General features: G+C 41.7%; 1 protein-coding gene across 2 annotated transcripts in view; it reads left to right on the top strand.

The window, feature by feature from the left end:
• The window catches only part of nup93 (nucleoporin 93), a 30,348-nt gene extending 11,384 nt beyond the window's left edge, over window positions 1-18,964 (top strand). For both annotated transcript variants that reach the window (XM_069705365.1, XM_069705366.1), the window contains 19 exons: window positions 3,528-3,590; window positions 5,110-5,238; window positions 6,264-6,338; window positions 7,785-7,877; window positions 7,980-8,119; window positions 8,779-8,911; window positions 9,070-9,227; window positions 9,348-9,513; window positions 9,638-9,731; window positions 14,040-14,231; window positions 14,314-14,440; window positions 14,578-14,650; window positions 15,589-15,633; window positions 17,339-17,455; window positions 17,606-17,724; window positions 17,820-17,937; window positions 18,059-18,142; window positions 18,275-18,403; window positions 18,526-18,964. In XM_069705365.1, coding sequence (XP_069561466.1) covers window positions 3,528-3,590; window positions 5,110-5,238; window positions 6,264-6,338; window positions 7,785-7,877; window positions 7,980-8,119; window positions 8,779-8,911; window positions 9,070-9,227; window positions 9,348-9,513; window positions 9,638-9,731; window positions 14,040-14,231; window positions 14,314-14,440; window positions 14,578-14,650; window positions 15,589-15,633; window positions 17,339-17,455; window positions 17,606-17,724; window positions 17,820-17,937; window positions 18,059-18,142; window positions 18,275-18,403; window positions 18,526-18,636 — 2,166 coding nt within the window. In that variant the 3' untranslated portion in view covers window positions 18,637-18,964. The remainder of the gene's footprint in view (window positions 1-3,527; window positions 3,591-5,109; window positions 5,239-6,263; window positions 6,339-7,784; window positions 7,878-7,979; window positions 8,120-8,778; window positions 8,912-9,069; window positions 9,228-9,347; window positions 9,514-9,637; window positions 9,732-14,039; window positions 14,232-14,313; window positions 14,441-14,577; window positions 14,651-15,588; window positions 15,634-17,338; window positions 17,456-17,605; window positions 17,725-17,819; window positions 17,938-18,058; window positions 18,143-18,274; window positions 18,404-18,525) is intronic.
• The last annotated feature ends 3,931 nt before the right edge of the window (window positions 18,965-22,895 follow it).

Raw genomic sequence — 22,895 nt, 5'->3', positions numbered from 1 at the left:
AATTTACTGGAAGAGTCATCATCACTATGACTAATACACTCTCCTGATCTGATATAACACATATATCCCATAAGCTCCTTATTCTGTTCTATTCTGTTCTGGTCTATTCTGGTCTGTTCTGTTCTGTTCTATTCTGTTGTATTGTATTCTGTTCTATTCTATTCTGTTCTGTTCCTTTTTCCAGTGCAGCTCTCCAGTGAGCGTTGACCTGAGCTCTTCTCTGGTTAGTGGTTAAATATAGACCTATTCTCAGCCTCTCCTGGGAAATAGTGAGATGGGGAAAGAAAGAGAGAGGGACGGAGCGGGCGGAGGGGAGAATGGACCAAAGGGGTAAATGGACTCGGTCGAGGGAGGGAAAAAAAAGAAAAGACAAATATACAAGCTTATGTTCTCTCTTAATGGATTTGAATAGACTAATAGCCTTAAATGTTTCAGTAAGTTAGATAGTTTAGCTTCAGCTGCCAAAAGTTGTTCTTTTATATGTGAACCAAGAAATCAATACTGGCCTTTGATTTTCATGCTGCGATGTACGTAAGCATGATTGGTCCAACTGGGTTTCTCCGTTACGTCATGACCTGAATGAAAGCTGTTTCTTAAAAGTCAGACACATTATTGTACCTTTTTTTTTTTTTTTTTTTTTTTTTTTTGAGTTACCAAGCTGCTGCCCACCATGACTGAACAACATAAAGTCCGTAACACACAAGTCGCAGCACAAAAAAACAAAATCAGCCACTGGTTATTTTTCCTGTAAACTCAAACACCTGCAGCAGCCACGCTGCAGCAGAATACACCTCTGGCCTATTTTCCGTAATGGAGCACCAGCATCTGTGTGCCACATCCTGGTTAGTGTGCATTGACTTATTCTCTCAGGGTGACATCATATCTTCTTCTGTGGTTTATCATCAGTAGAAGAAGTTAAACTCACTCTTAAGATGGAAAAATCGCTGTTCGCGACCTGCACAAGCCACAGATGGTTAATATTGTCTTTATAAATAACGTAACATAATATCAAGGATATTGTTTGACCAACAGTAGCGTCTCCTTCAGTTGAGGAATAAAGTGAAATGTGACCCAAAAGACAACTAATTTGCTTCGTACGTTGTGTTTAATATTCTGTTCAGCCATCTTGATGCTGCAGCAGCTGCAGCAGCAGCAGCAGCAGCAGCGGTGTGAGTTGGACTAAACAATTTCCTGAAAACCACTCTGTGGTAAGACGGCTCACCCTGAAACACACCAGGGTACGTCAGCATATTGATTATTTTATCAGCTATCTCCTTCGGTTTAAGAATATCTCTTAATCGTATATTTATGGTATATTATACGAAGGACAGATTAATTGACCCAGTCAGATCACACACTGTAATTATCAGCTATTTTTTTTTCTTCTTCATAAAAGCGAACCTTTGTGCTTCCAATCTGCGCTCATTTGACAGCACAGACAGGTGCGAGTGAACGAGGAGGAGGGGAACGCAATGACAGACAGAGGTGAAGTCTGAGAGCAGCGAAGGAAAAGAAAGAGGTAGAAATGAGCCTGAAGTGGGCACAGCCGCCATTGGACAACACGGGAGAGGAAAGCTGAGAGCTCTCACAACCCCCGTAGATCAGAATAATCTCTAGTTGGCTTTGACAAATGCCAGGTCTCGAGCCAGATGCTTGTTCTTCGAGCTGAAAACGATCCCGCAAAGACAAATGGTGCCAAAAAGGCCATCAGTAAATTAATATGCCATTATCTGACAGAGGGAGCAACCTTCCTCCAACTTAAGAGGCTATTATGTCAGAGGAGGATGACCTACCCTTATATAAATTTAAAAAAAATGCAGCGTAACTAAGGGCTTTCTTGTATAATAAGGAGTGGCAGTACTTTCCTATACATCACATGAATGCAAATGTGCACACAGCAGCTGGTATACTGACCTGTAAGTCACCAAAGCTGAATAATAATCCAAGTGTCTCAAACCAAACAAGAAGCAAAGCATCTCACTCTGTGAAATTTCCTCACAACAATTAAAGAAAAGCTCAATTAAGTCATCATCTTGCCCTTTTTTTTTTTTTCTACTGTCGATTAATTCTCTTCTTTAAATGAACTAATCAACTTTTCTCTTTTTATGTATTTTCTATAGACACAAAAGTGCTTCCATTTACATTAAGACTCGCTAATTGCGCGAAAACAATTATTTGATTACTCAATTAGTCAAAGGCAAAAGGACGACGGTTGTGACAATTAAAATTCATTGTGAGGATTCGCTTTGGTTTTTTTCCAATTTTATATCGTACAGTTTAAAACCAACTTGGGATCTGGTGAATTTTAATTGGTACAGTATTATTTTTTTCATCTTGACTGAATGATTTATTACAAAACGATTAGATTAATAAATAATGAAAAGAAGTATTGAGGCTCTACAACATTTTCAGTGAGTATGGCAGATGAATAAATTAAAATGCAGGTGTTTTTCAGGCGTCATGGTGATGTTATTTAATGAGAATCTCAACTGTGATGGAAGATAATCAGTCACAGTTTAATTGCCATTTGTTACATGTTTTAATTGCCTCGAGCTTTAAAACACATTTCACGTGGATGTGTGCATTTCTGATTTGCCTTTACCTCCATAATCAGTTCTTCAGAGAGATTGGCGTGGGAAAAAAAATGTAGCCTGTTTTTCACGTGAAGTTTTGTCACCGTCTGGTAATGATTTCCACTTCAGTCTGATTATATCAATATTTGGTCACATCGCGCTGCGACGGTGCTTTGGCTTCCACTCGATGCCGATAATTCACGATTGTCCATCGAACAAAAAGCCGCACGTCTCGTAATGTTCTGCCTCTATTCTCCGTCACTGCTCGGTAGCGCAGAAGTCGCCATCCCTGAACAAATGGACTTGTGATTCTGTATCGCTTGCCAGTGACCCACTCTGAGCTCCGGGGAGGACAGAGACGAAGCACACGCAGCACAGCCTCCATCTTGGAGTTTTACACAAGGTGTACATCTGCATGCAGTGACTCTCCCTCTGATGAGCGCCGTCCTCTTCTCTGCTGTACGCTTCGGCGTTTACATAAGCACTACTTATACACTCACAGCTTGCGTATATAATATGTAAGTGGTTGTATTTGATTTTAAATTTTTTTACATGACGTGAATAATTACCGTCTTCACAAGGAGTAGTGGTGGATATGTATGCAGCGGCAGCCATCTTGAGTTGACACCAAAATGGAGGCCGTGCCGACTGCAGTCGAATAGTAAAACTGCTTGTGAAAAAGCACGGGCACTTCTCCGGTCTGCCTCTTAACGTCTATAAAATAGCGACCGCGTTAATAATCCTGACTGAGGAGAAAAAAAAAATAGAAATAGGATGGAAAATGAAGGTGCGCCTGCTAAATCTGTCCCCGCAGAACTCTCTGCATTCGGTTTGTCTCGGTTTCATTTTGTCCTCACCAGTCAAAATAATATCTGCTGTCTTTTTCTCCCGTCTCCGTGTCTCCTTCCTCTCCTCACGTCTCTCCCCTTCTGTCCGTCTCTGCCTCGTCCTCAGGGCTTCCTAAAGAACGAGAGGGACAACGCCCTCCTGTCGGCCATCGAGGAGTCTCGCCGCAGGGTCAGTATCTGTCCAGTGTCTGATAGCTTCTCTGGTCAAAAAAAGAAAAAGAAAAAGAAGAAGAGCTCCAGACTCTTAAATCCTGCATTGAAGGAAACCAGATCAAAGACACTTCTAGCGTCAGACAGACCTGCAAAACCCACATCTCAGTATCGTTCGCATTATTTTTCATTCTTTGTAGGCGAAATGAACAAATTTACAGGACGAAGATGCAGCGATTAGACTCTGTTGTCTTTTACACGTTTGCCTTACATTTAGTTTTACCAACTTATATTTTAACACTGCAGTATGTGTGAGCATTAGCACATCATACTATTGAGCACTTAAAAAGCTAAAAAAAATTTGTAATTCCTGCTCGCTGTGATCTAAAAGTCCTTCTGGTGTGAACCTTCAGGGAATGGTTTTGAAATGGCTTCCCTGATGTGCAGAGCTAATAGGCCCTGGGTTTAATTAGCTGCCGTTCCCATTATCTCTCCCCGCTCCCTTAGAGAGGAAAAAGGGACTTGTGTGCAAGGGTGGAGGAAAAAAAACCAACAAATGCACTGAAGATTAAAAAGAACGAAGCGGATGTAAGATGTTTCTTGCAGATTTCTATCCGACTGCTTCAGCTTTTAACATCACAGGAAATGTGTGTTTAAATGACGTATTTAGTCAGAGTTGTCGAGTCGCACAGCAACCGCTTGACAAGTTTTTTTTATTTATTTTTTAATAACCTTTTTTTAAACCAATTCTATGGATTTTACATTATAGACTTTTATGTCTGATGCCAATATCGATATTTTATGGAAGTCTGAGAATGCCATATATATATATTTTTTTCTCCATAGAAACGTAACATTCAATCATCTTGATAAAAATCCTGCAAATTCAAAGAGGTGTAATTATATGCGCATCACATCAGGGAAGGACTATTAAAAAGCCTCAATGCCTTGTACTCCAAAGCCACATTTCAAATTTTAATTCAAATAGATAACTATGGTCTGAAGATTTTTTTCATTGTCAAAGGAATGTGACCATGACACATACTGACAAGGATCATTTACATTTGAATATTATATTTGTCAGTGCTTTCGATCTACGAATATCCACGAGACATTTTTTCTTAAATAGCTCAAATTTATCTTCACCATTTTTTATTTTATTTTATTTTTTTTACATATTGCAGCTTTGCAACTCTCAAATCTTAAAGCTTTAATATCCAGGCGGTGACCAAGTTAACCCAGTAAATGGAGGCTTTAGTCTAGATTTGCGTCTCCCTGAGCAGGAGATTCAATTATCTCACGTCCCCATTATCTCACTTTTAAGTCTCTATGGAGAGTTAAAATAGACTCTGGGTCCTGGTGGAGCAGCACAACCCTGACAAGGGGTCTGCTGCTAAATCCAGTGTGCGTCATAGGTATCCTTTTTTTTTTTCTTTTTACATAATGCACATGTATGTTCTTGCGTGCACCCTGATATTAAAAGTACAAATACACTTGAGTATGACTGGATGCCTGTTTCCCCGCCATCGTCCGCCCAGACGTTCCTGCTGGCTGAAGAGTACCACCGGGAGTCCATGCTGGTTCAGTGGGAGCAGGTGAAGCAGAGAGTGCTGCACACACTGCTCGGAGCCGGAGAAGACGCTCTGGACTTCAGTCAGGATGTGGAGGTACAAGACACACGACACGGAGACCAAAAAAATGTACCTTTACTTGTCAGCTAGACATCTCAGATATCACTGCTTTACCTACGAGGGAAGATTTTTGTTGTTGTTGTTGTCGTCGAATGATTCCTGCTGGAACTATAAAATTAATCACTAAAGTTAACTATAATTTATGAGTTTGAGAGTATGTTAAATCGGTTGGTTAATTTAAGGTTGTAGAATTATCTGCACGGGCACCTCCTCTGTTTGACAAGATGAGTCGTAAATAATGTATGTTTTTCTAAAAGTGAATCACATCCCCACCACCGTCGGTTTTAATAATGAAGAGACCATAAGAAATATATATTCTTGGCTTTTCTCTGTGTGTAGTTGGGTTGAGATTACAGGTTTGATATTTTACAATTAAATAGTTAAATTTCCAAAATATATCAAGTCAATCTCAGTGAAATTCAAAGTGTATCTGCAACACACTGCCTTTGTCAAACGATAGTGATTTCATTTGATTTGACTATAGTGTTGGATGGCTAGAAATACAGATATATAAAAATGATAATGTTGACAAACAGACTCGCTTCTTTTCAAATTTTTTCGGTCACACACAAAGCAGCTCTTTTGTAATATATTTTAACTTTTTGGACTGAATATGTCAACTTCAAAGCAAATCTCAATTCTCTCCAGCAGATTTCTCGACAGTGTGCACTCTTCACTGTCTACCCACTCATCTGAAACAACCAAAATAACTATTTCATCTGAGACTCTGGGACACTATTTTTATCTTCACCCTGAGTCGAATAAAAGACTGTCATCCTGTGTCTCATTCTACGGGAGTGTATCCCAGCATGCACCAGGCAAAAAGTCATGTTAAAAAACTTAGGACAAGTTGACCTTCTTCCTGGGCTGGTAGATTTTTAACATGACAAAAACCTGTTTATTATGCTTATTGCCACTTAAGAAGTAAAGTGGGCTTTTAAAATGTTTTATTGTGTGCAGTGTAGCTGTTACGTCATCTGTGACCTCTCTGTCTGTTACAGCCCAGCTTTGTGAGTGAGGTGACCGCTCCAGGAAGGAGTGCTCTGGACAACGTGGAGGTGGCCTACGGACGACAGGTGAGTCACCGTCAGTCTGATCATTTTGACGCACAGTGAAACTCCAGGTGAGGTCGGGGCACACAGGTCGATTCAGGATGGATGGTTTTAGTTAAATGCAAAATAACTCTTAACGCATTCGTCTCGTATCTGTTGCATTTTTGTACAGCGATCTCTTGCTGTCAGCCGTTACAACGCTAATACCGACTGATATATCTGTACTATTATCCACATCCATCTGACATTAATTTTATCACACTGATTTATCTGTCAGACTCAAACATCAGCAGATTGTCGCATTTCGTTAAAAGTCATATCCTTTGATAAAATTAGGAGAAAACATGAGTCACACTTTGATCGCATGCTTTTCATCTATGAAATGAATTTGCTGAGCAGAACTTGGATGTTTCTACTTCATCACTTTTATACCAGAGTAGCGAAGTAGAATCAGAATAAAATCCCCGTCTCTTGAATGGGCTTTCGTTAAAGTCAACTCAAATTAGGACTGAAAGATTAATAATATTAAAAATCATGATCTCGATTCATACCTCAGGGACATCAGCTGCATTAAAAGAAGCACTCTCTTTTTCTCCCTCAACAAATGACATTACAGCGATGTCATTACGTGATGCAGAGTATCAGAAGCCACTGAAAAATACGTACTAAAACTCGTATTAAAAGGTTGTGTTGAATAAAAGAAGACAAGCGACTGAAGTCGTTTGGTTTTTATTTCAGTGTCAGATTCATGAGGTGGTTTATTTACCCTAAAAATAAGACATATTTACAAGTTCTTACATATTTTTGCTGCGTTTCCTTCTTTATCAGGTTAATGAGTGCAATAAATCTTTGTATTGGAAATAAAATAAATCCTGAAAGTGATCGTGATGTCAATTCTGAGCAACATTTTTTTTTATCGTTGTGCAGCTTCTAACTGCAGTCAAAGTCTGTGATGCCATCGCTTTCATCATTTCGTTAAAATGGGGTCACAGCAAGCCGGGAAGTGGCAGATCAATCATATTGATTGATTTGGCGTTAGAGGGGGTGAATCTCTCTCCCTCTGTCTCTGTCTCGTCACCATCTCTCCCCCCCCCCCCCATCATCACCATCATCCTGCCTGACCTTCTTTCTTTCCGTTCTCTGGATGACTTCAAATGTGGCTCTTCCTCCCACCATGTGTCGACACATCGCGTGCGGCATCATTTGTCTGATTTTTGTTATTCTCTTCGATGACCTCTTAAACATCGTGATTCTCTTTTTGCTTTTTTTCATTGTGAACCATTTCACTCGATGGTCGTAGAATTAGCTCTTTACTTTTCAGGCTCAGGACGGAGTTGTAAGACAATTTCGAAAAAAAATTTACACATTGAAATGTCCTAATTTAACCCTTAAATCTGAGCATTTAACTATTTTTTTTTTCACATAGCCTTTCCCTTTTCTTTTTTTTCCCTCCACCTTTGCCTCCTTCAGATCTACATTTTCAATGAGAAGAAAGTCAACGGTCACATCCAGCCTGATCTGGGAGATTTATGTGCTTCAGCAGCAGAAAGCTTGGATGACAAGGTAAGAACATCGATCTGTCACATCACCGTGAAGTTAACTATTATTTTCAGATGGAGCAGTTTTGTCTCCATGTCACCGTCCCTCTCTCTCTCGACCCTCCAGAATGTATCGGACATGTGGCTCATGGTGAAGCAGATGACGGACGTGGGGCTGGTTCCAGCCAAAGACACTTTTAAGAGTCGCACCTCTGTTGAAATGCAGATGGCCTTTGTGCATCAGGCGCTCAACTTCCTAGAGAACAGGTAACTTTGATTTTGATTTTTTTTTTTTTTTTTTTTTTAAAGTGCAGCAGTTAGTTATACAGTATGAGGTCCCGTCCGAAAGTTCAGACTGTTTCTGTTGTGCGCAAACAGTGCAGCACAGTAATGCGCATGGAGCAAGGGGGGAAGAAATACCTTTTATGAATAAGTATTCCAAGTTATGTCTCTTGATCATCATCATTGTCTGTGTTATGTGTTTTTGTGACCACTAGTGCAATTTCACCATTGACTTGAACACAGGGCACACATCAAATTTAGTGTCCAACTTGGGAAATTGGCAACACAGACCCTCGAAATGCTTCAGAACGTCTACAGCAATTAAGCAATGAACTGTCCAAGCTGGTGTTCACGTCTCAAAGAAGCCCAAAAAAGGCACAACCAGGTGGTTTTTGTTGTTGTTGTTGACATTCACAGGGTTACGCACCGCCAATTCGTCCACCAGGGTCCGACTGTCAACACTGAGATCTGCTGTTATGTAGCAAAGCGTCTGAAGGAAAACAATCGGCACAAACAACCTGAACTGTGACACGGTGGCACTTTGGTTCTCCAACTTGACGTGTTTTTCACCTGCATCAAAAACAACCGTCGCTGAACATCAACATGGTACTGAACTCTGTGTGTATGTCTCTTTTTTTCCTCAGCTATAAAAACTACACCATGGTGACCGTGTTCGGAAACCTCCATCAGGCCCAGCTAGGAGGGGTGCCGGGAACATACCAACTAGTGCGCAGCTTCCTCAACATCAAACTACCAGGGCCCCTGCCTGGCATGCAGGTAACACACACATACTGTTTAAATATTTGGGTAATGGGTAAAGAAAACGTCGTTAATATGCAGTCAGATTCACACCATGGGGGCAGAATTGTTCATTATATTCATGCTGACAAAAATTAAGAAATGACTCCATGAAATATTGTGTGTGCGCAACACAGGACGGTGAGATTGAAGGCCACCCAGTGTGGGCCGTGATCTACTACTGTCTGCGCTGTGGTGATCTGAATGCAGCCATGCAGGTGGTGAACCGAGTGCAGCATCAGCTGGGAGACTTCAAGTCCTGGTTCCAGGAGTACATGAACAGCCCCGACAGACGGTGAGAGGGCGCGTCGTCTCGTGGAGATGATGCCCCGCATGCTGCAGGTCGAGGAAGGTCAAACTGGTGTCAGCTCTCGCAATCTCGTCTCATATATTTTGCCTCTTTTGATCCCTTCAGCCTTTCCCCGACTTCAGAGAACAAGCTCCGTCTTCACTACCGCAGAGTGCTGAGGAACAGCGCCGACCCCTACAAGAGAGCCGTCTACTGCCTGATCGGGAAGTGTGACATCAGTGATAACCACGGAGAGGTGGCCGACAAGACCGAAGACTACCTCTGGCTCAAGGTGCGGTGTATCTCATTTGCTGTTTTAATTTTTTGGGGGTTGTTTAGAGATCGTCATTAAAACAAGGTATTGTGTTTCTTTCCCTGATTTGTATACGTTGTGCACCGTTTTCTGTCCCTTGCAGTTGAACCAGGTGTGTTTCGATGATGACGGCAGCAGCTCTCCACAGGACCGACTCACGCTGCCACAGCTACAGAAACAGCTGCTGGAGGACTACGGTAGGCGACCGCATTTCCTCGTTTCAGCTCTGGAAATAACTTCCACTGTATAAACACGAGCTTTGCCTCCTCTACCTACCTCTCTGTCCTTTATCTTGTCCTCTGCCGTACTTGAGAGGCTGTTGCAGGGCTGGTGGGGGCGGGCACAGATGTGTGCGTGCATGCTGAGTACCCCCTCCTGCCAGTGGAACAGACTTTATTTGGGTTACTGTTGGTTTATTAACACCAGTATGTTGTTCAGAGATGAGCTTAGCAGCCTCCAGTAAAGGTTAAAAAAAAAAAAAACAATCACCTCCGGGTGCAGATCTGGTAAATGCATCGAGCAAAAAAAAAAAATAAAACATCTGTTTTCCTGAGCTCTTTTACAGTTTTACACAATTTATACTTTAAGAATTCTTATTTATTTTAATTTTTTGATTTTGCACAAGTTTGAAGACACACAGAATGTACAGAGATAACAAATACTATACAGTGCAAGGAGATGCAAAAAGCTAAGTGGGCTTATTGAAGCTTCCACTTAGGATATTGTGCAGATCCGATACACTTGAAACACTGAATTTAAGGTTGACAACAACAGAAAAACGATTTAATATGGATCAGCCACATAAGGGCTCAAAACCCGGTTCGATTCTTTAAGTGAATATTGTTGTCAGTACCTGCGAGTTGTCTCTTTTTCTTTGCTTCTTGACTTCTCACTGTCCTTCCCTATGAATATTCATACAATGTGTTACTCCTATGATGTTGCTATAAGTGTATAACATACTATCTTAAAGGGGACTGATGTTAAAGCACACAAAAAAAACGATTTGCTGCACTGGAAAAGCCATAAAAAAAAATAAAAGTAGATTAGAAAGAAGAGCAAAGCAGCAGGATGTCTGAAGAACATCTCCCTTCTGTAAAGTCCCATCTAAAACTTTTCATTGGACGATAACTTCAGTGTTCCTCAGCAGGGAAATACAGGACTCTGCTGGATAATTTAACAGCACTGAAGCCAAACGCGATTAATATTTCAGCTTTGTTTCAGAGCATCCATGTTTTTGTTTTTTCCTTCACTCCGGTAGGTCGCACCGCTTTAAATACTACAGTACCCATGAGCATCGGCAGCTGTTGCTATGGACAACGAGCCAAGTGTGACTCAGAGCTTTGTCATAGGAACAAAAGTTCAGCAGTCAGTAGAAAAAAAAATTGAGTCCGACTCTGTTTGTGAATTGATTTTTAAACTGCTAAATGTAGAAACGGCGTCACAGTTTCACGTCTTTTTTTGTAGCCGGGAGAGTTTCTCGCTACAACAGCGAGTCACCAGCGTCCCTGCAGGAAATGAAATAACTCCATCTCTCTGTAGGCTTTATCAGACACCTTCAGTAAAACTGCAGCAGCTTAGATCGGGAGGGGAGAACTGGGGACGGATAACTGTGTTACACCGTTAAGAGTTCAGCATGCGTGAAACAAACTAGGTCACACAGTGTTTGTCCTCCTGCTTCACGTTGCTGTCTCCACGCAATGAAGGGACGAGAGACACACTTTCAGACAGTTCCTCCTCCAAAGCATTCATGGCGTCGTACACAAAATAACCGAAAGCTTAAAAGAGAAGTTCAAACCCCCGCAAACGTTTTTTTTTGTGTGTGTTTTTTTTTTAACGCTTCATCCATCGTTTCGGGAACCGATCCCACTCTCGCACATCAGATAGAAGTCCTCTAAACTCCACCACAACATTCGTGAAGCCATCAGACCGACTTTGATTCTTCTTCAGACAAAATCAGTTCAAAATAAGACTTCCCACTTAAACAGCCACATCCCCACCCCACCCACCCCACCCACCCACACACACACACACACACACACGCACACGCACACGCGACACACAGAAGAAAAGGGGACCGTATGAGGCATTAGGCCGTCTCCTCCCGCAGACCCAGCAAGGCACAGTTTCCTCCCCTGGGTGCTGCCTTCTCCACGGGCCGACCCTGCTCCATTCAGATAAGACCCCAAACTCTCTCGGTGTCCCTCTCTCTCCCGTCCGCACCCCCTCCCCCTCCCTCTCTCCTCCCACTCGATGTGAAGTACAAGCCCGAAGCCTCGTTCTGTTTTCTCTCCGCCGCTCGCCTCCCCTCGGTCGTCTGGCAACAGCGCTCCTCGTTGTCCTCCATCTTGCTTCACAGCGGGACACAAAGCCCTCCCCTCCCTCCCCCCACCACATTTTTTTTTTTTAATTTTTTTTTTTTTTTAATCTATCTTCATTTCTCTCACATACTGGCAGCCTCATGTCCTCTGTTCCTCCGTCAGACGTCCGCTGCATCCCCGTCCTCTCCTTTTATCTTCCATCCCTCTGTCTCCTCTCACGGTCGTCGTCCTTTCCTCCCTCCCTCCCTCCCACTGATTTTTGTCCTTTTTCACGTTCTCTCCTGGCATACGTATTTGTTCTTCATTTCTGGTTTGCACACTCGCCTGCAGCCCCCCCCCCCACACACACACTTACACCCACACGCCTATCTCTCCTCCTTCATCCTTTTCCTCCTCTCCATCGCTCCCTCTCTCCCTCTCTCTCTCTCTCTCTCTCTCTCGTACGCTCTCGCTTTTTGAACTAAAATGCTGTAAGTCGGAGATAAGGCTATAAAATGGCTGACATGGTCCACCCTGTTCGCTCTCCTCAAACTTTCAGCCAACAAGAGGATTAGGAATTATAATTAAAAAGTAAACTTGATGACTAAGTACCTGCACTTCATCGAAACGTTTTTTTTTTTTTTTTTTTTTAAGATTTCTTCATCACATGGCGGGTGGCAACCTCACAAGAAACTGGGCCTCTTGCTGTTACAGTTAAATAAATTAAAGACAAGCTGTTTCCTTAGTATGAATAATAATATATAATATAATTCTTTTTTCGAAACAGTAAAACACCCACACAGGTGAATAAAATTATTTTCCCTAATTAGACTTCTGCTCGCATCCTGTAACAGTGTGCACACATGCATGATTGACAGGTGCCTCCTCTCTGTCCTCTGAGCTTTGTTGCACCTGTTGGAAAAATTTTACACATTTATCATTATTATTAGTTTATGGTCTCATGCAGTTTTCAGCATATTCCTATTATTGTAATTAATATACATTTCAATTTGTAATATTTCTAATTATATTATAGAATAACTAAAAACACCTGTGTGGGTGTGCAGGGCCTTTAAAAACAATTTTGTGACAAAACCACAACTCAAGTACGTTTAATGTGATGTCAATATTTAATAAGACAAAATACATGTTGGAGTTTATTTTTTCTGTTTTACTTTTCTAGTAATTTTGCAGAGTTTTTGGTATATTACTTTCAAGTCTTGGTTTGCTAGTTAATATTCAATTCCTTTTTTTAATTTTTTTTTATTGCGATAAATCACAACATAAGTCACCTCAGGGCAATTAATACAGTAACGTCCTCAGAATATTACAGAGGAAAAAAACAACAATTTAACAATTTCCACATGAGCAACTGTTGGAAGGAAAAACCTGAGAACGAGGATCTGAGCTGGGCGGCCGTCTGCCTTGACCAGTTGCGTTGAGGGGAGAGCAGAGAAGGAAAAAAACCAGCATAGAAAGACAACAACAACAAAAAAAAAAGATGCAGGTCAAGCTTTTGGTGAACCGCTTAATGTTGCAATATTAATGTTGCTCAACATTCGATTGATATTTTTGCAATAAAAGATTGTTCTGATTTCCTTGTCGCCGAGGTGTTACCACGGCAACGTCCCCGGTTCGATGCCGGTTGATGACCCTTTTTACAATGTCGGCGCTAGAATGGAGCAGCCGGAGGGACGTCCTACACTCAACACTGCCCCTGCTGAGCTGGCTGTTTCACTGTCACTCAACCGGGCGTTAACCTTAATCCTCACCTTAATCCTCACACAACTTAAACAATCACAGGCACAGCGTTCCTCCCACTGATCCAATCTAGCACCAGCATAGTGACAAGTCATCCCTCCTCTTTCTCACCATAATTTCGTGTCCCCTCTCTACAGTTGCTATTAAAAAACCAATACAAAAGAGCCCCCTAAATACTGTCTTGCCACGTTGCGAAAGTCTTGAAAATTGACAGAATGAAAGTTTGTGATAACGCAAAATTAATGCAGCATCTCAACCTCAATATTGTCTGTTTTTTTTCCTGTCAATAATCAAACGTTTTGCCTTGTAGTGAAAGCAGTATTGTTATTTTTTTGACACCTACCTTTTAAAAGCTGCCAAATCTTAAACCCGCTGTCAGCAGTGACCTTTTACCCTCCAAATTATTCTGATCGTCCTTTTTCTCTTTCGAATCTTTTCGTCCAACAGGAGAATCTCACTTCTCTGCCAGCCAGCAGCCCTTCCTGTATTTCCAGGTGTTGTTCCTGACAGCACAGTTTGAGGCGGCGGTGGCGTTCCTGTTTCGTGTGGAGAGACTGCGAAGTCACGCCGTGCACGTCGCGCTGGTGCTGTACGAGCTGCGGCTGCTGCTGAAGTCGTCCGGTCAGAGCGCTCAGCTGTGTGAGTAGGATCGCCTCTATTTTTATAGAGACGCAGGCGCTCGAGGAAGAAAATTAAAAGTCCAACCAACTGTCCTCTGTAGTGAGTCAGGAGCCCGGCGACCCTTCCATCGTGCGACGCCTCAACTTCATCCGTCTGCTCATGCTGTACACTCGCAAGTTCGAGTCCACCGATCCGCGGGAAGCCCTGCAGTACTTCTACTTCCTACGGTAAATAATCCACCACTGTTTTTTTTAATTATTTTTATTTCCTCACCCTAAACTACACACACAGTCGGATACACATTATATCGACCTGACTCCGCGCTAATTTCTGTTACGTGTGTGTTTCTGATTTGGTTCCGCAGCGATGAAAAAGACAGCCAGGGAGAAAACATGTTCATGCGCTGTGTCAGTGAACTCGTCATCGAGAGTCGAGAGGTGAGCGACCCACTTTTACTCTGAAGTGTGGCGAAAACGGCCCGCGCAGTCATTCGGTGCCTGTTAGCACAGTTAATACAGCCATAGATCAAATACAATGTTCCCGCTGGTGACAGATGAGCTGATTAGGCCTCACACCAGCGGAGCCATTATGAAGCCTGCTTTCTTTTAAAAGGGTCAGAGACTCTCCGTTGAACTGTACTCCCGACCTCGTCTGGAAAATAGTAGTGTGAATACTCAAAACGAGTCAACTTAAATATATTAAATGAACTCAATGAGTGTTGTCTTTATTAACACAACATAAGGCAAGAGACTTGATGAAAAGCTGAAACTGAACTCTTTTACTTATGAAAGAATTCAAGCTTTGCATAATTTAATCCTTTAAAAAAACATGTAAATCTTTTTTTTTTATTTTGCTTTTTTTTTTTTCTTCTAATATTTGTAGCATTAACATTCCTGGCTAATTTGTGGATCTTAATAGCAATATATATTTTTAATTTTTTTCTGTACTGCAACTTTTTATATCTGTCGCAAACATTTAGAGTAAAAATACAATTTCTTTTCAGTTTCATTTTTTAAGTATTACACCCATCTTCCCAGAAACATCAACATTAATACACACAGTGGTCCAAAATGTATTGAAACTTCGTAAACAGATTTTGTACTTGTTGGACTTATCAAACGTACCCTGTCATCTTTTTTTTCTCTGTCTTCAAAAATATAAATTGACAAATTATAGATCTATAAAGATCTTTCAATGAAATCCAAAACATCACAACGAACTACATCCTCCAAACGACCTCAGAGTCTCATCTGAACCTCTCAGATACAGGCAGGTTAGAGCTATTCCTGGGCGGTATTGTACTGTATAATAGAGGTGAACCTATTTGTTTGATATTTCACATGGTTTTGATGAGGTCTTTTTTTCTTTGTTACAGTTTGACATGCTGTTGGGGAGATTAGAGAAGGACGGCAGCAGGAAGGTAAAAAGATTGCTTCTCATCTGTGGTTGTTTCTGTCTTTCGCCTCTCACCTGCTCTCTTGCCATGTCTTCCTCCTCCTCCTCTTCTTCTTCTTCTTCTTCATAATATTTTCCTTTTGTCTCTTCCTGTCACTCCCTGTCTCTGCTCTGTGCGGGGGTTCAGTCAGTCAGACGTGGTCAAAAAAGAAAATCCTCTCTTCTTTCAACACGTCTCCTACGTGTTTCGACACACCCCGTTTAGCAGCACTCTGTTTGACTGTCATGGATCAAAAAACGCTTCATAAAGCGTCATTGCAGCTTTGCTTCCAGAGTTCCTTGACATTTCTCACAGCGCCTGCAGCACTGTGATGCTTGAAGGTCCTTTTTTTTTTTTTTTTTTTCTCCCTCAAATTCACATCACTGTGTGTTTCATCCCACCCACGACTGACAGCTTGTCTCTGAATATGCACCTACATGCTGTCTGAACGACAGCTATTAAAAGAAAAGAAAAAAAAAGTGGTTTTAATGTATTATAATGGACATTCGGTCATTCAGGATGATTTTTATTTTTATTAATGAAGGCTTAAGCTGTACGACACAAAAGACATAACACGCATAAAAGACTAATATAAGAAGAGCAGTACACTGGTAATAAGACAAACTTCACGCATGTTGGGGAACTCCTCAGCAGTTTGGAAATGTGTTTTCCAAATGTGATAAAATGGCAGCATTTTTTTTTCTTTTTTTTCTTTTTCAGGTCAACTGTGTTTAATGTAACACCAAAATCTGCAAATAACAAGAACACATTTTTTTTTTGTCTCCCAAATCTGTGTTTAAAAGGAGAATTTGGATGATTTTTAGTCCTGTGAATAGACTAAAAACATTGAGCAGAGGTTATAGTAATCATAATAACTGATGGTCCAGGTTCAGTCCAAGTTTACGCAGGGCAAGTTGATCGTGTTGACAGCGGCAGTCGGAGTCTAACATCTTAATGCATTTTCGATTATTTAATCATTTTCAAAATAAGTTACAACTGAAATGCCTCGTGATTTCTTGAAATATACCTGGAGATGGTGAAAAGCATTGTGGGAGGAGCTCGTTACCCAAAATCAATTGCTGTGAATGAAATATAGTGTAGAAGGCTGCAGGTAGAAAGAGGGGCTTTCTACTTTGGGTGGAAAACAGCAAATGTGGTATGTTTTGTAATTGTTTGCTGACATTAGAACACCTTATTTCCCTCCTCAAACAATTTTTTTTTACTCAGCGCGAGAGACGTTTAGGGGACTTCGGTAAATAGTAGCGCAAGAAAGTAACCTGGGATTCACTCTTCCCCGCTAAACTGCATGAGTCTCTGCATGAATATCACTTACACGTCACGCCAACCACCAACGCAAGTATATTATCAACCTTCTCTCTCAGCACCGTCTCACGTTCTTGAGTTTCTTATAAAGGGCGTCCATACTTCCTCGAATGTTATTATAATAACTTCTGTTCTCGTATCGCAAACAACCGAATCTGAAGGGATTGTGTCCGACGAATCTTCAAAATAATGGAAAAAGAGTTATTGCAAAACCTACAACGGGGCAGTCGACCTCTGATCTTCTGTCCCAGTGGGGAAATAATGTTATGTTGGACACTTCCATTAAGACTGTACTATTTTCCGGCTCTACTCTTCCCCTTCTCCTCCCCCTCCTCCTCCTTCCCCCTCCTCCTCTTCCTCTCCGCAGCCTGGAGTCATAGATAAGTTTGCCGGAGACACTCGAGCCATCATCAGCAAAGTGGCTCTCGAGGCCGAGAACAAAGGGTTGTTCGAGGAGGCGGTCAAACTGTACGAGCTGGCCAAGGTGAGCAGATCTCTCCCTGCGATCTCCGTGTACTGTCCAGTATCTCCGCAGAGCTGTTGTCATTTACAGATGTTGGTTATTAAAAAACAAAAACAAAACGACATCTCTCTCTCTCTCTCTCTCTCTCTCTCTCTCTCTCTCTGTGTGTAGAACCCAGATAAGGTGCTGGAGCTGGTGAACAGGCTGTTGAGTCCGGTCATCGCTCAGGTCAGCGCACCTCAGTCCAACAAGGAGAGGCTAAAAAACACTGCAGTGGCCATCGCTGAGAGGTGAGGACACACGCACACACACACACAGTGCACTGATTTAAAGTCTACAATTAAATGCCTGAAACTAACACATTTTCTCTGCCTTTCCGCTGCAGGTATCGATCTCAGGGAATAGCCGGAGAGAAGTCAGTCGATAGTACGTTCTACCTGCTGTTAGACCTGACGACGTTCTTCGATGAGTACCACGCAGGTCACGTGGACAGAGCCTACGACGTGAGTGCCGTCCCGACAGTGTAGGGAGAGGAGCGATGGGTAAAGAAGGATAAACTTTAATGGCAATGTGTAAAGACTGGTCACAGCTGATTAACGCTGTCCGTCTCCGTTTCTCTGTCAGGTGATGGAGCGTTTAAAGCTCCTCCCTCTCAGCCAGGACAGCGTGGAGGAGAGAGTGGCTGCTTTCAGGAACTTCAGTGACGAGGTTTCAGCGATTCATTCAAAACTAACATTCAGTTTTTGGCACCGCCACAGTTTTTGTTTTTGTTTTGTTTTGTTTGTTTACTCTTTATTAAAAAAAAATGTTCCTCGTTTCCTTTGCGCGCCCCCCCCCCAGGTGCGTCACAACCTGTCTGAAGTGCTGCTGGCCACCATGAACATCCTCTTCACCCAGTACAAGCGCCTGAAGGGGGCGCCGGCGGGCACACCGGGACGACCACAGAGGACCCTGGAGGACAGAGACATGGTGAGAGATCATCATCATTACAGCTTTTCCTCACTGTAGTTCCTCTCATGGACATTTTGGAGTATCATGTCTCTTCTTACGGTGTCTTCTTCTTCTTCTTTGTCTTCTTCTTCCTCAAACAGCAACTGCGCAGCCAGGCCCGAGCCCTGATCACCTTCGCTGGCATGATTCCCTACAACATGGCCGGCGACACCAACGCAAGACTGGTGCAGATGGAATTACTGATGAACTGAACACACACACACACACACACACACACACACACACACACACACACACACACACACACACACACACACACACACACACACACACACACACACACACACACACACACACACACACACACACAACTAGCCATTCACACACACTCACTTGTCTGCCATTTTGTTTTGTACAGCCTACAGCGTTCATCCTCATGTTAACAGACACGCTTGTTATTTGTTATTTTTGCCCATCTGAGTTCCCGTCTGTTTTTGTTCTGTTTTTTTTTTTTTTTCATTTTGTCGTTTCATATTTGTATCTTTAATGATTTGGAATAAAAAAAAGAAGAAGTTTTCAGTTGTTGTTTTTATTTTTGGAACATTTCATGGCCATCGCATACATTTGTTTTTCTTCATTTTGCATTAGTTTTTTTTTTTTTTTTTTAAAGCTTCGCTTTATATTCCCTTCGCTATGTGCAGATTATGCATCTACGTCAGAACTTGAGTTGTAAAATTTTATATCGAAATACTTTTTAATTGGACTGTTGTAAAATCAGTTTTACAGTGGCCTCAGCAGACTTTTACATCCTGCAGCTGTTCAAATTAGTTTTCTCAGTGCTGGAAGGTGCAGCAGTTTATTTACACCAGTTTCTTTCCTACATTTGTTGCCACTGAAGCCTGTAAGGTGACAAATGTCTTGAGAGTGAGCTGCTTATCGTTAGCAGTGTCTTTGGCTCAGACGGTGGAGCCGGTTGTCCACTGATTGTAGAGGTGACGGTTCAATTCCCGGCTCCTGCTGCCCACATGCCAAAGTGTCCCTGGGCATGACGTTGAGTTATGTTCCTTCCAACGGCAGGAGAGCACTTTGCATGGCTGCTCTGTCACCCTCGGTGTGTGAGTGACGCAAACGTTTTAAACCGTAAGGTAAAAGATTGTTATGTAGTTGCAGTTTATTTACAAACGAGGAGCCCAGTTTTTGATCGACTTGCTCAAACCTTTCGACCTGAGATTAATTTAATTTATGTGAAACGTAAGAGGGTGAAACAAATCACAACCAGCGTAATAATGAATATATTTATGATGGGTAATTTAACATGTTCAAAGTGACAGTCAGCAGTTTAATTGATAGATTTGAACGATAAACCTCCTTTCAGACACACTTGTTTGGCTGCAACACTGGGGTTAATATTCTGTTTACTCTCGACTTTGCCATCGACTCAAGTGTTGATTCACGTCCATTTAAAATAGTTTTTCTCGTCCCTCAATTGGCAGCTTTAAAACAAAGTTCCCTCTCCGCCATTCGCAGCCCTGAGTGTCCCGAGCCTGTTTCCACGGGCTTGCAGAGTGGTATGTGTGACACGTCCTGTCCCCTGGCAGATGGTTGGTTGGCTTGAGCTCAGCTCCAAACACTTGAGGGATATTTCTGTCTGTATCAGAGGGGTGATCGCTGGGGTAACAAATGCAGGAGGCTCCTTTTTTTATATATTTTTTTATTTAGTTTTTTTTATCTTTATCTGTGAAGACCAAACATTTTTCTACCACTGAGAAAAAATGTGCACCCGGTTGAAGTTTGCTGAATTTTGTCATACATCTGTCTACATATTTAAGTCAATTTTATTCAGGCTTTTTAGTTATGTAGCACCACATTTTAAGCTGGAATTGTTCAACACCACCGTACACCATAAATGCCCAGACACGCCCTAGCAACCATTCAGAACACCGTAGCAACCACACCTTTTGCAGTCGTACCTGAACACCCAAGAAAAATCTCCCGTGCCGGCATTTAGCAGCCGAGCCTGTCTTCAGCTCGAGGTTTGCTCGAAGCGATCGCCCTCCGTCCCCTCGGTTAGATTTGTGTCCTTCAGTCTGGCCTGAGAGAACACAGATGGAGGCTCATTCTGTCTTGGCTGCTCCACATAACTGTTACAGAGATGTTGGGTTCATCCGTGGCCGCGGACAGAGCCGAGCCAAGTACTGTGGGCTCCATGCTGTTGTACTCGAGCATCTTCAGAGTCTCGTGTTTATGTTAGGCTTTACAACAGTTGTTTAGCGACGGTGTATGTTGCTTTATTCTCGCGTGGTTTTAGCTGGTTGAAAGTCAGGTTTAAATCTCATTTGAAATAGTTGCTGAAACATTCAAAAAAACAATCAAGCTTTTTTTTTTTTTTTTTAATGGTACAATCTGTCCTTCCATCTCCAGTGAATGATTTGTTTCTCCCTCTAACAGTAAACACACAGTATGTACTTGTGTGTGTGTGTGTGTGTGTGTGTGTGTGTGTGTGTGTGTGTTTTACCACCTCCAGCAGCAGAAGACCTGCCTCTCAGGTGTGTGTGCCGCAGCTGGTGTTGTGAATCAGGCCGACGACAGACAGCCCCTAAAACCCGGCTATTTCACAACACCAGGGTGGCACCGCACCACTGCCGACGAGACGAAGAACCGCAGCGTCATGAAGATGATGATGATGATGATGATGGTGACGATGCAAGAAAACAATAATGACCTCAAATCAAACAGACTCGGGGTCTTCCTGCAGGACTAATCAGTGCGACAACTGCAATTTATAGTCAAATATTCTCTGTAAAATGTGTTTCATTATGTAACACAAATGTAGTTTCTGTCTGTTGAACTTGCAGTGTTTTCTAACCATTCATGGCATGTTGATCTGCTTTCTTTTGAACTTTACTACACTCGGATATCAGAACATCCCGTGTATACTGATTTAATGAGGACTCTCCGGTTTGAGACGGAAACAAACTACATTCAGAGAAAACTCAGACATATTTAATAAAGTCATCACTGCAATCTGTAAAGCACAAACTTACCTCATTGGTCTGTTAATAAATAATATTACCAAGGTTTCCTCTGGAGATTTGTTCTGTTGTCATTTGGGCCGACGTTGCAGCAGCACAATAAAAGAATGACTGACATGTTTGAACTACTTTTAATTTAGGGAAGTGATACTGAAACTGGGCATCAAAAGAGAGAGAGCTTTATGATTATTAAAAAAAATCTACTGAATAAGGAAAAAAAATATGAGTCTTGAAGTTTCAACTGGAATAATTTAAGAGTTTGAAAAGCTACTTTCACCCACTGGCAGACCACAGTTTCAGATTCTTTGGACATATGACCACCAACTCTCCTCACTTTTGTCATGGATGGCACACTTTTGAACAGAGAATACATTTTTATAATCACAAATGATTTCACTTTATGTCTGATCTGAATGACTGGTAGCAAAAAAAAAAAAAAAAAAAAATCTTAAAATGTGACATTTCGTGCATTTCACACCAGACCTCACTGAAAGGTTTAACATCATTTTAATATAATGAGCAGCTTTTAGTTTAAAATGGTGATGTATTTTTTTTTTCCCCCAGACAGCTCTGTAGAACCAGATACAGTCTAAACTCTTTTCATCTGCCAATCATTTCTCTCTTAATTCCCTCTTTTCAAAAATGAAGATTTATCCCGATTTTGAAGAGCTCAATAAAATGCCCTCTAAATGTTGCGTCATGAAGGTTGGCGTAAAGCTGCAGCAGATCCGATGACGTTAAAGACACCTTAAAATGTACGAGGTAAAACCAGAAAGCATCACAGTGTGTGTAAGGGAAGCCTCTCTGTGCCGTGGCGTTCAGGAGGACTGTGCGGAGGTGCTTTTAGGACCGCAGTGACCTTGAGGTTTTCTGCCTGTCCGTCACATATCGCTGTCAATCGGCATTACAGAGGTGGAGATTTGGATGGTGTTCTACGTCCAGTTTATCTCAGCTGATTCGTTACTGATTCGTTTGTAGTTGCACACGGGCCTGAAGTGAAGTTTAACCTTGACTTTGAAGAGTGTATATTCTTCTTTCTTTTCTTTTTTTTGTGTGCAACCAACGCTAATCTCTCGATGAGAACTGACTGAATTTGGTTTGAAATCTAAAATGGGCTGACTAATTACCTGCTATCTGAAGTGGAAAGCATATAATGAAGAAACTCATAATCTGCTCGGCAAGTTTTAAAGATCCCCTCCAGACACATTTGTACATGTATATATATATATAAAAATACTCTCCTTTGAATAATAATTGGTGTCTGATACAGAATTTCTACATAAAAATGTAAATTATCCAAAAATGACATCTCCTCGCTTTCACTTATTAAAAGTACCAGAATCTATGAATATGTAAATATATTTCATTTCTGAAGTTTAAACTGCTGGACATGAGATGTCTCCTACTTCACTGTGAAATCCTCTCTCAGTATTTGTGCTCTGGAGGTTTCAGTTTTCCATATCACATTTGTGTAAATT

The sequence above is a fragment of the Brachyistius frenatus genome, unplaced genomic scaffold (assembly GCF_029030835.1).
Source record: "Brachyistius frenatus isolate BFR_SWC_R1_liver_20210118 unplaced genomic scaffold, ASM2903083v1 Contig_55, whole genome shotgun sequence".
Classification (NCBI taxonomy): domain Eukaryota; kingdom Metazoa; phylum Chordata; class Actinopteri; family Embiotocidae; genus Brachyistius; species Brachyistius frenatus.
The sequence above is the reverse complement of the archived record's forward strand: the minus strand, read 5'-3'. Positions and strand labels throughout refer to the sequence as shown.